A 14,640-nucleotide genomic window follows, 5' to 3' on the forward strand; every position below is an offset into this window, starting at 1 on the left:
TAGAGTTCTGCCCACTTCTCCCTCCACACCACTGACATTACAGTTGTGTGGGTTTCTGTTTGTTTGTTTTGGTCTTTCGAGACAGGGTTTCTCTGTGTAGCCCTGGCTGTCCTGGAACTCACTTTGTAGACCAGGCTGGCCTCGAACTCAGAAATCCACCTGCCTCAGCCTCCTGAGTGCTGGGATTAAAGGCGTGCGCCACCATGTCCGGATAGTTGTTTTACCAAGCCCAGTTCATTCTAACATTTCTACTGTGCTTATAAAAGATCCCTTCAGATGCAATTGTTTCATGACAATCTTATCTTAGTCACCTCCCACCCCTATAGAATATCCTACCCTCCCTTTGTCTGACTGGAGAGGTAAGAGCAACTATCGTTAAGTACAGGCTTCTTGGACAGTAATCTCACACTAGCAGGTAACATTCAGTATCTGCTCTCCTTTATTCATAAAAGGGTTAAGGAAAAGCACCTGCAGACTGGCGAGATGGCTCAGTGGGTAGGAGCACTGACTGCTCTTCCAAAGGCCTTGAGTTCAAATCCCAGCAACCACATGGTGGCGCACAACCATCAGTAATGAGATCTGACGCCCTCTTCTGGTGCATCTGAAGACAGCTACAGTGTACTTATGTACAATAATAAATACATCTTAAAAAAGAAAAAGGACTTCTGCAGGGTTGGCAGGTGTGAGGTCATCCACATAGACACGTCCACCAGCTTGGCATCTCAGCGCTCACATTTTAGCAAGATGCTTCACTGAAGGGTCACCTTCTTCATGCCAGTAACTCGGCTTCAATGCCATTACTGCTAGCCCAGTCTTTCTTTGGGGGTGGAGGTGACAGTACACAGTACCCATTTTTCTGATAATACTTGCCTCATTTGTCATTGATTTCTGATCTCATAATCAGCTTCCCTTGCCCCACTCCAAGACAAGGTCTTATGGGCCAGGAACTTGCTTTGTAGGCCAAGTTGACCTTGGACTCAGAGATTTGCCTGTCTCTTTAGTGCTGGAATTTAAGGTGGGCACCACCATGGAGCCCTGGGCCAGCTTCTTGAAAAAACCTAAGGCACTGGCCTACTGTATCTGACAGAAGCTTAATAGTCACTGAAACTGACAGGAGACAGAAGAGCCAGAAATGCACTTTTTATTCCGTCCTCAGGGCACAGCTGGCCTGGTGCAGTGCAGCGCTTGTCTGAACAAACCCATGAGTGCTGAGGCTGTCCTGAGCCCAGCCTTCTCAGCCATGTCACCACTTCCTCTAAACAGTCTAGGTCTTGGATGTCCTTTTACAGAGTATTGTCATTGGTCAGGATCCCTGAGAGGGACAGAGGTGGAGGAAAATCTGCAGTATCCTAGACCATAACCTGGGCCCACACTGGAGTTTTTTGGACTCCTAACACTCAGTACTTTTAATGAGGTACACAGTACTCCAAATCTTTAATCTTCCCGATAAATACTGTCGCCAAACTCCTTTTCTTATACTTGATCTACTTGGATCCTAAATGTCACCCTTCCCAGGGGTTTCCTGTCATCTAAGATTTGATGAGCATTCTTTCCTTGTGTAGGTCAGTTTCTTTTGCAAATGGCTTCAAATGTCCTGGCATAAATCAACCCACTCATCTCCACAGTAAAGACCCACCCCCGTTCTCCCACGAAGGCTGACTTGTCGCTCGGCTGGTCAGTGCTCACTTTACTTCTCTGGGGTACTTAGGACAGCTAACAAGAGCTGAGGCTTGCTTTCATTAGCTCACCACTTTAGCTCCTAGCTCACAATGACCACCTCTCTCAGCCCCAGCCACTGCTTTCCCCGCTGACAGTCATCTGCTTTCGAACCATCTGTTGTAGGTTCATGCGTCTTAGTCAGGGGTTAGCGGAACAACTCTTTCTTGGAATCTCATCTGCTTTCTAGCTCTCCAGTGTTTCACCCACAACCTGGAAACCTTTGATCATAGGGAGCCCACACCTCTCATGAGTTCACTGGTCTTTTCTTAGTCTTCAACGGTCTGCCTCACCCCTTTCCCAAATGAAGTTGGCTTTCATAGGAGATAAAATATGAGCCAGAGTTCAACTTCGTCACACCAACAGAACTTTCTCCTTGCTCTCAGGAACAGTCTCTCGGCAGGATGGGAGATTTCACTGTTGCAGGAGTTAATTGCTCTGAAAACACAAGCATCTGTCCACCAGGGTGCAGAAGCCCCTCCACTTCCAATCAGTTATGTATGTTGGCCAGGATGGCTTCCTACAAACCTGCTTTTCAAGTTTTCTTAAGCCAGGAGCTTAGCCCTCCTACCAAAAGTGAACCATGAGAACAGGACAGACCCTTTGGACTAATTTTGGCACTACACACTGGGAACTGTTCTAATGTGCAGGCTTAGAATGAACCCACATCACTGTCGGCATATGAACTGGGGTCTCCAAGCTTCCTCAAACTCAGCAGGCCAGTGCTGCTAACCTGGTACCACTCTAATGTGACAAAACCATTAGACAACTTAATCATGTGGAATGGTCTACTGTTTTTAGCACCAAATCCAGTTGACTTTGAGGTCAACTATAGAACGAGGTTCCAAAGCTCTTACTGTGGTGTTTTTGGGTACCACTGGACAGGTATGTTATCATTTCTCTTTATCAGGAACTTCAACTTCAGGAGGAAAAGCAGCAAGGGCAGAGGCAATACTGGTCTCCACACCGCCAGCCAGAAGACAACTATACACACTTTCTTAGGCTCTTAAAAATAAAAGTGGAAACTTTAGTTAGTGCTTCTGAACTCAAGGTTGAGCACTAAGGACATCTGGTGGCGCAGTCAGTAACAAGCTGCCAAGTCCTTTGGTCCCAGGAAAGGCCTTATACGCCTTCTGCTTAAGTGGAGCTCAAGACCACTACATCCCCTTTCCTTTTTGTTAAAGCATCACCCCAAAGAAAAAGCTCCAGCTATTAAAAATGGAGCAGCAGACCCGGGCACTACCAAACAAAGGGAGCATGGGGCAACTACTCTGCTCTTAATCTTCACCCATTCTCAACTCATAATACGAGGGAACCCCACTGCAGGATGTCCTTATTTTTGTAGTACTGGGGACCGAACCCTGGGCCATCCTCCGCACGCTGTACCACTGACTCTTTAAACATATTTGGATGAAAAATACCAGTTCTCTAAGATTTTTGAGCTGCTTGCCAAATCACAGTAGGATGCTAAAATATGCTATGCTTTCTTCTGTTTTTTACTTTGCTTCTGGAAGGAAGAAACAGAAGGTGGAGGTGTTGAGACACCTTAGAGTATGCAGACTAAATTCATTTGTAAAGATCGCTTTACTGTCCTAGAAAAATACATGTTGTAAATTCAAGGGCTACAACTCAACCACTTCAGAGGATTCCTGAGGGATAGGGATACCTTTGAATATCAGACTCTGTGGTTATGTGCAGAAGAGGCATATTAAATATAGATGGGTCAAGCAGATTTAGAAATAAAAATCTCTTTCCTGATTTTTTTTCTTAAAAAAAAAAAAAAAAGACAAGTTGCCGTCTGTCTGGCTTGCTTTGTGTATGCATGTATATATAGGAACAGCCTGGGGGAGGGGCTGTGTCATGCAACGAAGCAAAGATGGGAATATGGAGCCTTTGACAGAGGACCCTTAGTGTTGCATGAGGAAAGCATGAAGGTGAAGTTACTGGAAATGGCTTAGTACGTGGCGGCTCCAGCTTCTCCTTACTGAAAACCTAGAGCATCACTGGCCGAGGGCAGAAGGCATAGGCAGAATGATCTCTCACGGGGCTCCTAACTGAACACATCAGATGTCCTATGAAAGAAACAGATATGCTTCTGAGTATTAATGGAAATGAATTCCTGTGCTCCTGAAGTGGGGCAAAATAACCAGGAACCCACATCCTCGGTATCAATGTTTCTGGTCTGGCCAACAGAGGATGCTAGGAATGAAGGGGGCAGAGCTGGGGAGAAAGACAGTTCCAGATTTGGGGTATCTTCACAGGACTTTGATAAATGTTCTTTGCTTTAGCTTTTAAAATGCCAGCCCTGGTAAGCAAGGGCTGAGTGTCAGTATCACTGTCCAGGCCGACGGCCAGAAGCCACTCCAGGCTGAGAAAAAGTGCATCTCAAGGCCAGAGAGGGCGGTAGAATGTTCTGTGGCTGGGCCAGGAGAGGAAGCACAGGCTGAAGACTCTCCTTTTTAGATGCCGATAGTCTGTAGGACCCGCCTCTCGTTGTCGTTAAGGTGGCATGAAAACATTATGTAACAGGGCTGCTGAGCAAACTGGCAAAGGAAGTCTGTGAGATACGCCTGCAGGAAGAAGGAGAGAGGCATCAGCAAGCATCCCCAAGGCCAACAGCATGCAGCAGGACAAGGACCACCAGCAAGCGGTACAGGAATGCTGGCTTTCAGACAATGCCTGCTTCCTAAGGGGTAGTTTTCACATCCGTGGAACTGATATACATACGTGACAGAATGCTATAGGGAACCCAAAAATATTTCCAAGGCTCCATCTCCTATTCCACCCAGAGAACTTTCACAAAGTAGACTCACTTTTGAGTGATTATTGCTGGTACAGATGACTGGATAAAAATCCCAGCACCCCCTCTGCCCCAGGGCTCTGAGCACCCAAACAGACAGCCACCCATCCCCACTTTCTTGCAGTTCTAATGACGAACCATGAATGGATTTGAACCCATTATATTGTTTCCATGGCTTGAACGATATTACTCGTAAGAATCTTCTATGGACACCCTCACCTGCAGATCAATCTGATAGAGAGGATCCTTCAGGGCATCGGGGTCATCTTCCTCATCGTCTTCATAGTAATCCTCCTCTGTTAGACACAGCCAACACAGGCGAGTCAGGACAGAGGCCCATCATCAGGCCAAAGATGCGTTTACTGCATGGCTGAGGCAGGCGGAAGGGGCAAAAGCCCAAGGAACATCCCTATAAGCCCACATCTCCTCTTTCTTAGGTACTCCATTTTGGGCACCAGTGTGCAGAGAAAAGGTATTTACCATGTTGTCTGTCTTTTCTCAAGTGGCTTACCGTATTTACTTGTAGCAAGAATGTCAGATAAAAGCTGGCCAGCTAAACCATCCTCCTCCTCCTCCTCTTCCTCCTGGTCCTCCCACATATCATTGGAATCATCTATTTGAAGATGAAAAGCAGCTGAAACAGTCATGCATTTTCCCTCCCCAAATCTTACTAGGTCAGAACAGAAGGGCCCTGAGGGTTTCTGTGATGTGGCCTACCGTCCCCAAACGTGATAGCACCAAGGATGCCCTAGCCCTCCTGGGTGTGAATGGAAAAACTTCAGCTTTTCAGAAGGATAAGGCAGCCTGCCTCCTAGCTGCCCTCATCTCTAACCGTGAGATCTGAAGAGACCTGACTGTCAGTCACGGCACAGCTTTCCAATAACACTCCGCACCACACCCTTTAAACCTGTGCCTGAATAAACCTAACCGACAATATGGAAGTTCAAAGTCTCCTGGGAGTAAGGGTCTGGTGCACCTTGGTTCCACTCAGCAGGAGTGGCCTGGCGAGCAGCATTGGCCTCCATGACATTGGAAAGCTCGTTGATAATCAGCTTTAGGATCTTGACCAACAGAGGAATGTTCGTCCAGCGCTCCGGGTCTAAGAAGCAAGCAAAAAGCCTCAGGTTAGACTGGCAGCCTCTCATCCTCCTGCTAGCTCTCCTCAGCAGAGCTTGTTTCTCAGGTGTTTTCTGCCACCCTCACTAAATCCAGCAAAGAATGACTTAAATTTAATTCTCCTGGGTCTTATACATAACAGCTCAGAGATAGGAGAAGTAAGAGTTCCGGGATTAGAGATCAGTTCCTACTAGCAACCAAGTTGTGAAGCCAGCACAGGATGCCAGTCCCTGGCCAAAACTTTAACTTCTGAGACAGGGCAGACAATCAGAGACTTACAGCTAAAGGCAACAACTCTACGCACAGTCCATCAGAGCCGCAGACATACTGAGCGTGTGTCAGAGCCCCAGACTGAAGCTGGAAGCTGGGAGCATTGTCCCAAGATTATTTTTGTCAATTTTCAACAAGAAGGATCCACACGTTCTGATGCACTGTTTGTTTAGTTTTCTGATTCTTCTTTATGAACCGACCAATAAAAACACAGAACACAGTGTAGTCCTTCCCCTATTCCAGGTCTCTGGAGCCCCTCCAGACTGGAAGCATGACTCACTTTTGGCTGACTTAGAGCGGGTGCGGATGCCCTCGTCCATGCTGTAGATCTCCTCTCCCTTCACACGAATATCTTGTAGCCGCTTGTCGTCTGCATTGATGCCATGCTGAAGCAGTTTACACAGTGCCACAGAGCTAGCAAGAGCCGGGAAATGTCAGTCAGCTCACATCTAGAGCTTTCACCAAGTAGATTAACTCACCCTCAGAAATGAAGACCCTCTCTTTGATGGTGTAACTTCATTTTACTACTAATTAGAAGAGGTAGCAGAGCCCAGCTAAGAAAGGGATTTGGTGTCCAGCAGTGGTGGCGCATGCCTTTAATCCCAGCACTTGGAAGCCAGAGACAGGCGGATTTCTGAGTTCAAGGCCAGCCTGGTCTACAGAGTGAGCTCCAGGACAGCCAGGGCTACACAGAGAAACCCTGTCTCTAAAAACCAAAAAAAAAAAAAAAAAAAGAATGGGATTTGGTGTACACAAGGTGGTCCACTGATATCTGCTCATCTTGAAAAATGTTAGGGTGGGCAAGCTGCACAGTGACTATCCACACTGGTCAGTGTATTTGGGTGATGAGACCTAGTGGAATAAGCGTAGGCTAGAGAGGTTGGGGATTTAGCCCAACGGTAGAAGGCTGGCCTACCAAACTCAAGGCTCTGGGTTTGGTTCCCAGCACCAGAAAAATAAAAGATAGAAGTCTAGGCTATGGAGTTGCAAGACAAAGGTCAGGTCTGTCTATCTATCTATCTATTGCTGTCTTGGAGGTAGCTCTGTAGATCAGGCTGGCCCTGAACTCACAAAGACCTGCTTCTGCCTCCTGAGTGTTGGGATTAAAGGTGAACGCTACCAACACCAGGCTTAGGCTTGGGTTTATAAAGGAGGATAAGCCACTATCTGTACTTAACCAGGCAAAGTCTGCTCAAGAGGAGGTTCTTAGCAGGAATCAGAAATATACCTTCTCCTCTGCTGTTTTATTGGGAATTTCAACATGGAGATATTAAATTATATGGTTATCAAGAAAGACACAACAGAGACTAAAGGGACAGCTTGGTATGTTGAACAAAGTTCAACGGTGTAAATCAGGGACGAAAGATTTAAATGTGAGTGGAAGTAGAAAGCTCAGAGCAAATGTACCGGGCCTTACCTAACTTTGCCTTCATACTGTCCATAGAACAGGTGCTGCCGACTCGTCCACTCAGCCATCACGAACTCCAGGGCAGGCTTCCCAGTTGGTCCTGGGAGGCTACATAGGAACTCCAATAGAGGTTCCAGCTGAGTGTGCACCAGATGAGCAAACACCATGATGAGAGACTAGAAGAGAACAAGAGGTATCGTTTTCAAGAAAAGATTGCATCGACACAGGAAAAGAGGGAATGGGCTGGTCAGTCAGGAAGCAGACTCTGAGACTGGACATGGTGGCGCACACCTTTAATCCCAATACATAGGAAGCAGAGGCAGGCAGATCACTGAGTTTGAGGCTAGCCTGGCTCTATACAGAGAGTTCCAGACTAGCCAGAGCTACATACTGAGACCATCTCAAATAAAACCAAAACCAGAGTCAAACTAGAAACAGTCTGGGCTGGAGAGATGGCTCAGTGGTCAGGGCACTGCTAGTCTCGCTGAGGAGCTGGGTGTGGTTCCTAGCACCCCAATCGGTGGCTCCCAACCATTTCTAACTGTAGTTCCAAGAGACTGGACTCAATGTATGTGGTGCATATACATGCATGCAAGCAAAACACTCATACATGTAAAACAAATTTGTTTATATACAACAGAGTCCACTCATAGGACAGAACATGGGGTTTTCCTTGTTCATGTCTCTCGCACCAGAAGAGATCCACTCTACTGAGCTGATCTACAAGGATAGTGAGGAATAAAACAACTCAGGGCCCACACACTCACTTGGTTCCCACGCAGCAAAGCCTACTGTACCCCACTGTCCTTACCTGCATGACACTGAGTGTCTCTGCCTGCTGCATCTTACTGAGGATGGCACGAAGAATCTGGTCCAGATTCTCCCCCAGCTCCCGCCCTGCCTTGGAGATGAGGGTGGAGACCAGGCGGCCCACAAAAGCTGCAGTAAACTCTGAGGTTCGTGGGTCAAGGAGCTGGCTCACTACTTGCATCACGTACCACAGTCCATTGTGGCCTTGTTCGTCATGCCACTGGGCTACCTGTTCCAGTGTCACTGACACATAGGCCCGCAAACACTCACCACCATTCTATGGGGACAGAAATGACAAGCAAGATTAGCCGTTGGAGAACAGATGCAAGGAGACCCTCAAGCTGTTACTGAGAGAGGCCTATACCTCATGGGAACAACAAACCTCTAGGGCTCTGTGGCTCATACACTGACACAGGGAATTTATTGTTTAGAGCTAAAGACAGGCACCAACCAACATGATCCTTCTTTTACCCAAGTATCTCTCTTTGCACACCTTTAATCCCAGCACTTGGGAGGCAGAGGCAGGCGGATTCCTGAGTTCGAGGCCAGCCTGGTCTACAAAGTGAGTTCCAGGACAGCCAGGGTTACACAGAGAAACCCTGTCTTGAAAAACCAAAAAACCAAAAAAAAAAACCCCCCCAAAAAACCAAAACCAAACCAAAACAAAAACCCTGCCTACTTCTCATTACAATGACCAATGATCAAGAAAACTGAGGTTTACCAGTAAAGATTTACCTTTGGTATTGAAAAACCCTCTTAGATATAGCCATAATTAGGAGTATTAAAGGTCTTCAGGGGATGAAGATGGACCTCACACAAATCACTGTCTGCCTAGGGATCTCTACTCTTACCAGGATCTCCTATCATCTTCCTACAGCCTTTACAAACGGTCCCAGTAATAAAGACCTGAGCGTACCCAACATCTTTCACTTCTCCACGTCTATCACTTTGTCGACTCTGTCAACAAAATATTCAGAAAGGTCTCAAATCCAGACCTCTACAGAGGTCATCTATGGGCTCCTCTATAGCATCAATAATCAAATACAGATAGCCAGATGTCTGGTAGTCACACTTTCTAAGACCGTTAACAGACTTTAAAGCACAACCCCACCGGTCTCTCTGGTAAATCTGGAGTCGACAGACTTACATTTCAAAAGCATAATCACAGGTCAGATTTCCTGTCTTACTATACGGCTATGACCTTCCAGTCTCGAAGTCTCAGATACCTGCATGGTGGCATTGTCATCTGTGTGAAGGGTGCACTGCGCCACAGCAGGGAAAGCCTGGCAAATGAGGAGCTGGGAAAGGGGAGGCTTGGTATTTCGAACTACTGTAGTCAAGATGTCAATGGCTGTCTGAAAAAAAAAAACAGAGAAGTCAGAATTACTTCTTGGGAGGGAGATATCCAACAAGAAGACCGCCTGTCAGGTACACACAGCTCTCAGCCTCACTAGAGCGCTTATAACCATTAGCTGTGGGCGCAGGTGGTATTGACAGGCAGGCAGGAGGGCATGTGTGTTTATAACCCTGGTGCCGGGGAGGCAAAGAAAGGAGGTTTCCGGGGCTTACTGGCTGGTTGGCATGCCGTACAGCAAGACTCAAGTCAAAGAAAGGCCTTGCTTCAAAGGAGGTAGACTGTGTTCTTGAGGATGACACCAGAGGTTGTCCTCCTGTTCCCAACATGTATCATAGCAGTTGGGGAAAATGCCACCAGGCATGGTGGTGCATGCCTATAATTCCAGCATTGGGGAGACAGAGGCAGGCAGATTTCCTGAGTATAAGGTCGGCCTATATAGCTAGTCTACACAGTGAGACCATACCTCATACCCCATACACATTCACTCTTACTACCCAGCCCCAAATTCCCTGCTTCTTTCCAAAACTGGTTTCTCTACAGAGCCCTGGCTGTCATGGAACTCATTCTATAGACCAGGCTAACCTCAAACTTAGAGATCTACCTGCTTCTGCCTCCCAAGTGCTGGGATTAAAGGGGTAAAACTCCCCACCCCTTTTAAAAAAACCTTAGGCAGTCAAGCACTGTCTTCATGGACAGAGTAGCTCAGTATTATAGCATAGCATCCTGAGTCTCCAAGCCCGACAGATGTCCTGTGCACAGGTGGGACCTGTGGGCAGTACCTGCTTCCCTTCTCTCCCTCCCTCCCTCCCAGCCCTTCTATCACTTACCGCACAGAGCCCCGCAGGGATCTTGTCTGCTGGGGCCTGCATTATGCTGACCAGCGTGGGAATCAGCCTCATCTGCATGGGACCTTGACAGGCTTCAATTTGCGAAAGCTCCTTGAAGATGTCCTGAGCCAGCGAGGCCACAACAGGATCTGAGGTGGATAAGGCAATATGGAACCCTGGCTACTTCTGGTCTAATAATACTTGTTTCTCGTTCTAAGTCTAACGTGAGTTAAATACTTCTGTAGAGCTTAAATCTCACCCAGTTGGGAAATGGAAGTGGAGCAGCCAGCCACAAGAATCCCCTGAAGAACAAGGGATGCTAAGTCTTCAAACATACAATAGAGGTGTTCTCCAGGGCATGGACTTTCTAATAGCTACTCCTAAAGTTAAAGGAGGCTTTTCTTCTGGGGCAAAGTTTAAGACCTTTGCTTTCCTGAAACCTAGAATGATAATAAAACCCAATGATAAAAGCCACTGAACGAAAAAGCAACAACACCCCGATACTTTAAGAAGATAAGAAAGTGAGAGAGGCTCAGCAGTTAAGAGCACTGACTGTTTCTCCAGAGGTCCTGAGTTCAGCAACCACATAGTGGCTCACAACCATCTGTAATGGGATCTGATGCCCTCTTCTGGGGTGTCTGAAGACATTTACAGTGTACTCACATACACACATAAATAAATCTTTAAAAAAATAAAAAAGAGGAAAAAAGAATGTATAATCTAAGGAGGAGGAAGAAGAGGAAGGGGAGGAGGAAGAAGAGAAGGGAGAGGAAGAGGAGGAGGAGGGAGAGGAGGAGGAAGAGGAGGAGGAGGGAGAGGAAGAGGAAGAGGAAGAGGAAGAGAAAAGGAAAGAAAAGGAAAGAAAAGGAAAGAAGAGAAGAGAAGAGAAGAGAAGAGAAGAGAAGAGAAGAGAAGAGAAGAGAAGAGAAGAGAAGAGAAGAGAAGTGGGGGTGGTGGCCCATGCCTTTAATTCCAGCGCTTGGGAGGCAGAAGCAGGAGGATCTATATGAGTTTGAGGCCAGCCTGATCTACGGAGTGAATTTTAGAACAGCCAGAGCTACATAAAAAGACCCTGTTTCAAAACAAATTAAAAAAAAAAATAGTAAGATAAAATTTAAAACACTGCTGACCCCAGCCTCTCATATAATTTTTTAAAAAATTAGTTTATTCATTTTTATTTTGTATGTAGGTGTTCTACCTGCATACATGGTCTGTGTACCCATGTCCTTCAGAATTGGAGTTCCAGAAGAGTGTGGGCCACCATGTAGGTAGAGTCCCTGAAAGAGCAGCCAATGCTTGCCCCTCTCCTGCCCCTCTTCCACCTTTTCAAGAAGTCACACATATTCTTAGGGAGTAGTGAGGATGGACAGGAGGGACTCCCAGGGCCCTACCTGTAAAAAGGCACAGCCCTCAGAAAGCAGAGCTTTACAAAGAGATGGAGCTTCTTTCTGGTGTTTGTTCTGAAAAGGGTCTCACTATACAGCCTTGACTCTGTAATCCTCCAGCCTTAGCCCCAAGGACTAGGATCATAGGTATGTATACCTGGCTGAGAGATGGAACTTCATGTTAATCAGCTTTACCCACGTAATAAAAGTACCTCTGTCATGTAGCATGACAAGATACACGCAGTGGACACTAAGGTGTATGTTAAAAGTAAATATAGCATTGTTTGTAATAGAAAAGAAAGAACACTCTAGCTCTCCATTAGCAGAATGGGTAAAAGAGATACAGATAGCCATGTCAGACAATTAATGAAGCCTGAGAAGAACAAGAGAGCAACAGGCATGCTCTGCAGAACACATTTATCAGATAAAAAAACAACCTTTCAAAACACAAATTAAATAACCTGTTCAGTATGATATCACTCTACCACGTCTCTATGTCTTCTAGCTTCAATTTTTAAAACAAATATCCTTAATATTTTTTCTGGTACTCAGCATGAATATGTTTACTATAAAAACTTAAAATGCTGAAAAGTATTAAAGGAAAGAAAAGCCTGTAATTCTTCTACCTAGAGATGATACCTTTGGTATTTTCCATTATTTTATTCTGGCATTTTTCTTTCCAGTACACACAGCTACACACATATCCTCTTTTAAAACTAAAACTAAAACTTCAGATACATTTTTATGTATATCCTGAGGAAATCTGTCTTTTTGCTTAATTTTTAGTATTATAAAAAAATCTGCACTGGGTTTGAAAGCCCGTGTCTACAACCCAGCACTTGGGAGGAACAGGAGGGAGCAGGGATGGAAGGGTCCAGCCCAGGCTGAGCTACACAGAGGCTCAAAGGCTGGGTTGTCACTTGGCAGCAGAGCACTTGCCCCATGTGTGAAAGGCTTCTTGGCATGTTTCTGTCTTCAGGATTTTCTTCCCCAGTATTAGGGATCAAACCCAGGGCCTCGTACACACTAAGCAAGGGTCTATCCCTGAGCTGCACCCTTCGGAAGAGCTTTAAGTGAGGCTGCTTTGCAGTAGTCTTTTATGTACTATCTTTCCTAGTCCTTATGTGAAAATCCCAGGAACTGGCATTTGACTTTGCAATGCTGCCATGTCTATAGGAGAACGGGGTAGCTCCTAACCCACCAGTTACCACTTCTTCGGGTGCTTCTCATCAACACATCTTTCTGGAAGGCATACCATTACTGTACTTGAGGAAAATAGCGATGGTGAAGGGACAGATCTTGTTTTCCACGCTTGCTGTGAATTCTGGGTCAACAGTACAAACAATGCACAGCGTCTCCATCACCAGGTTGAGGACCTCTGAGCTGAACTGGGCTGCTAGGTGAATTAGGCCATCAAGGATGCTGGGTAGGAAGGGCTGAAGCACATGCGTACTCTCTGAGACTTTCAGTTGATCACAATAACTAGAGAGAGAGATATATAATTCAGAATTATTCATAAGTAGACCCTTCAATTTTTTGCCTTTCCAATCTTATATGACATATGTATGCATACATAGCTTTATAAAGCTACTTCTGTAGTTAGCTATGTCTTCATATCTTTCTGTAGCATATTACATACATATCAGTGCCTCTACTTTCTTCAAAATTTCCTCTTTGCTGGGGCTGGAACCCAGGGTCTCTCCTACATGTTCAAGCAGGTGCTTTAATACTAAGCCACCCTGCTAGCCTATTTGTTATTTTCTTTAAAATTTTTTACAGCCACAACATCACATCCAAATTATTAAGATACTAGGTTAAATGTCTTATGAGTTCTCAGACTACAGTGTTAAATCATATTACCAAGATTTTGACATAAAAAGCTGGCAAGATGGCCCAGCCAGTAAAGGTACTTGCTCCTAAACTGATGAACCAAGCTGGATCCCCAGAGACCGCACAGTGGAAGTTACCCTCCAACTTCACACACTGTAGCTCGTAACCAACCTGGTCTACAAAGCAAGTCCAGGCTGCAGGGGTTCCACAGTGAAACCCTGTCTCAAAACCAAAACACAACCACCCACCAAAAGCAAGCAAGCAAGCAAGCAAGCAAACAAACAAATGTAATCTTAAAACATCTTCTCATTACAATTGTATAATGGGAGACTATTTTTTGATTTCCATGTTACAAATTTTGTGTGTTTTTTTAAAAAAGATTTGTTTATTATATGTAAGTACACTGTAGCTGTCTTCAGACACTCCAGAAGAGGGCGCCAGATCTTGTTAGGGATGGTTGTGAGCCACCATGTGGTTGCTGGGATTTGAACTCAGGACCTCTGGAAGAGCAGTCAGTGCTCTTAACCGCTGAGCCATCTCTCCAGCTCAAATTTTGTGTTTTAAGTGTCAAAATGAGTTTAATCTATATAAACAGTCTAAGGTATACTCACAAAATTAATACTTTACATATGGGATTTAAACTTCTCTATGCAGTCCTAACCACCTCTTTTTTTTTTTAAGATTTATTTATTTTTTTTGTATATATGAGTATAGTGTCACTGTCTTTAGTCACACCAGAAGAGGGTAGATCCCATTATAGATGGTTGTGAGCCACCATGTGCTTGCTGGGAATTGAACTCAGGATCCTGGAAGATCAATCAGTGTTCTTAACTGCTGAGCCATCTCTCCAGCCCCATCTAACCACCTCTTAATCGACAAGTATTTGCTTAATGTTGCTTACTGGCTCTCACAGGATACAAATGCTACAAACACATTGTTTAAACCTGGACCTTCCTTCTTTCCCGATGGGTACGGAATCCCGGGCTTTGTCTGTACTGGGCGAATGTTCTAGCCCTGAAGACACCTGCAGTCCCATGAGTCTCTCCTTCAGCACTGTAGTTAGAAATAGGCAATGAGGGGCTGGACTTGAACTTACAGAGATCCTCCTGCCTCTGCTTCCA

At 45.6% G+C, this 14,640-nt stretch overlaps 1 protein-coding gene across 7 annotated transcripts in view; it reads right to left on the bottom strand.

Annotated features, from left to right (window-relative positions):
• Nucleotides 1-1,120: 1,120 nt before the first annotated feature.
• Ipo9 (importin 9) overlaps nucleotides 1,121-14,640 on the bottom strand; it is a 48,188-nt gene continuing 34,668 nt past the window's right edge. For 4 of the 7 annotated variants that reach the window (NM_001357576.1, NM_001357577.1, NM_001357578.1 and 1 more), the window contains 10 exons: nucleotides 12,945-13,171; nucleotides 10,305-10,453; nucleotides 9,347-9,475; nucleotides 8,122-8,397; nucleotides 7,320-7,486; nucleotides 6,183-6,316; nucleotides 5,493-5,615; nucleotides 5,028-5,129; nucleotides 4,736-4,812; nucleotides 1,121-4,286 (listed from right to left, as the gene is read on the bottom strand). In NM_001357576.1, coding sequence (NP_001344505.1) covers nucleotides 4,176-4,286; nucleotides 4,736-4,812; nucleotides 5,028-5,129; nucleotides 5,493-5,615; nucleotides 6,183-6,316; nucleotides 7,320-7,486; nucleotides 8,122-8,397; nucleotides 9,347-9,475; nucleotides 10,305-10,453; nucleotides 12,945-13,171 — 1,495 coding nt within the window. In that variant the 3' untranslated portion in view covers nucleotides 1,121-4,175. Of the gene's footprint in view, nucleotides 4,287-4,735; nucleotides 4,813-5,027; nucleotides 5,130-5,492; nucleotides 5,616-6,182; nucleotides 6,317-7,319; nucleotides 7,487-8,121; nucleotides 8,398-9,346; nucleotides 9,476-10,304; nucleotides 10,454-10,563; nucleotides 10,745-12,944; nucleotides 13,172-14,640 lie in introns of all 7 variants that reach the window. The other 3 variants (NR_151727.1, NM_153774.1, XM_006529437.2) reach the window with 3 other exon arrangements.

Source organism: Mus musculus, chromosome 1 (genome assembly GCF_000001635.26).
Source record: "Mus musculus strain C57BL/6J chromosome 1, GRCm38.p6 C57BL/6J".
Lineage (NCBI taxonomy): Eukaryota > Metazoa > Chordata > Mammalia > Rodentia > Muridae > Mus > Mus musculus.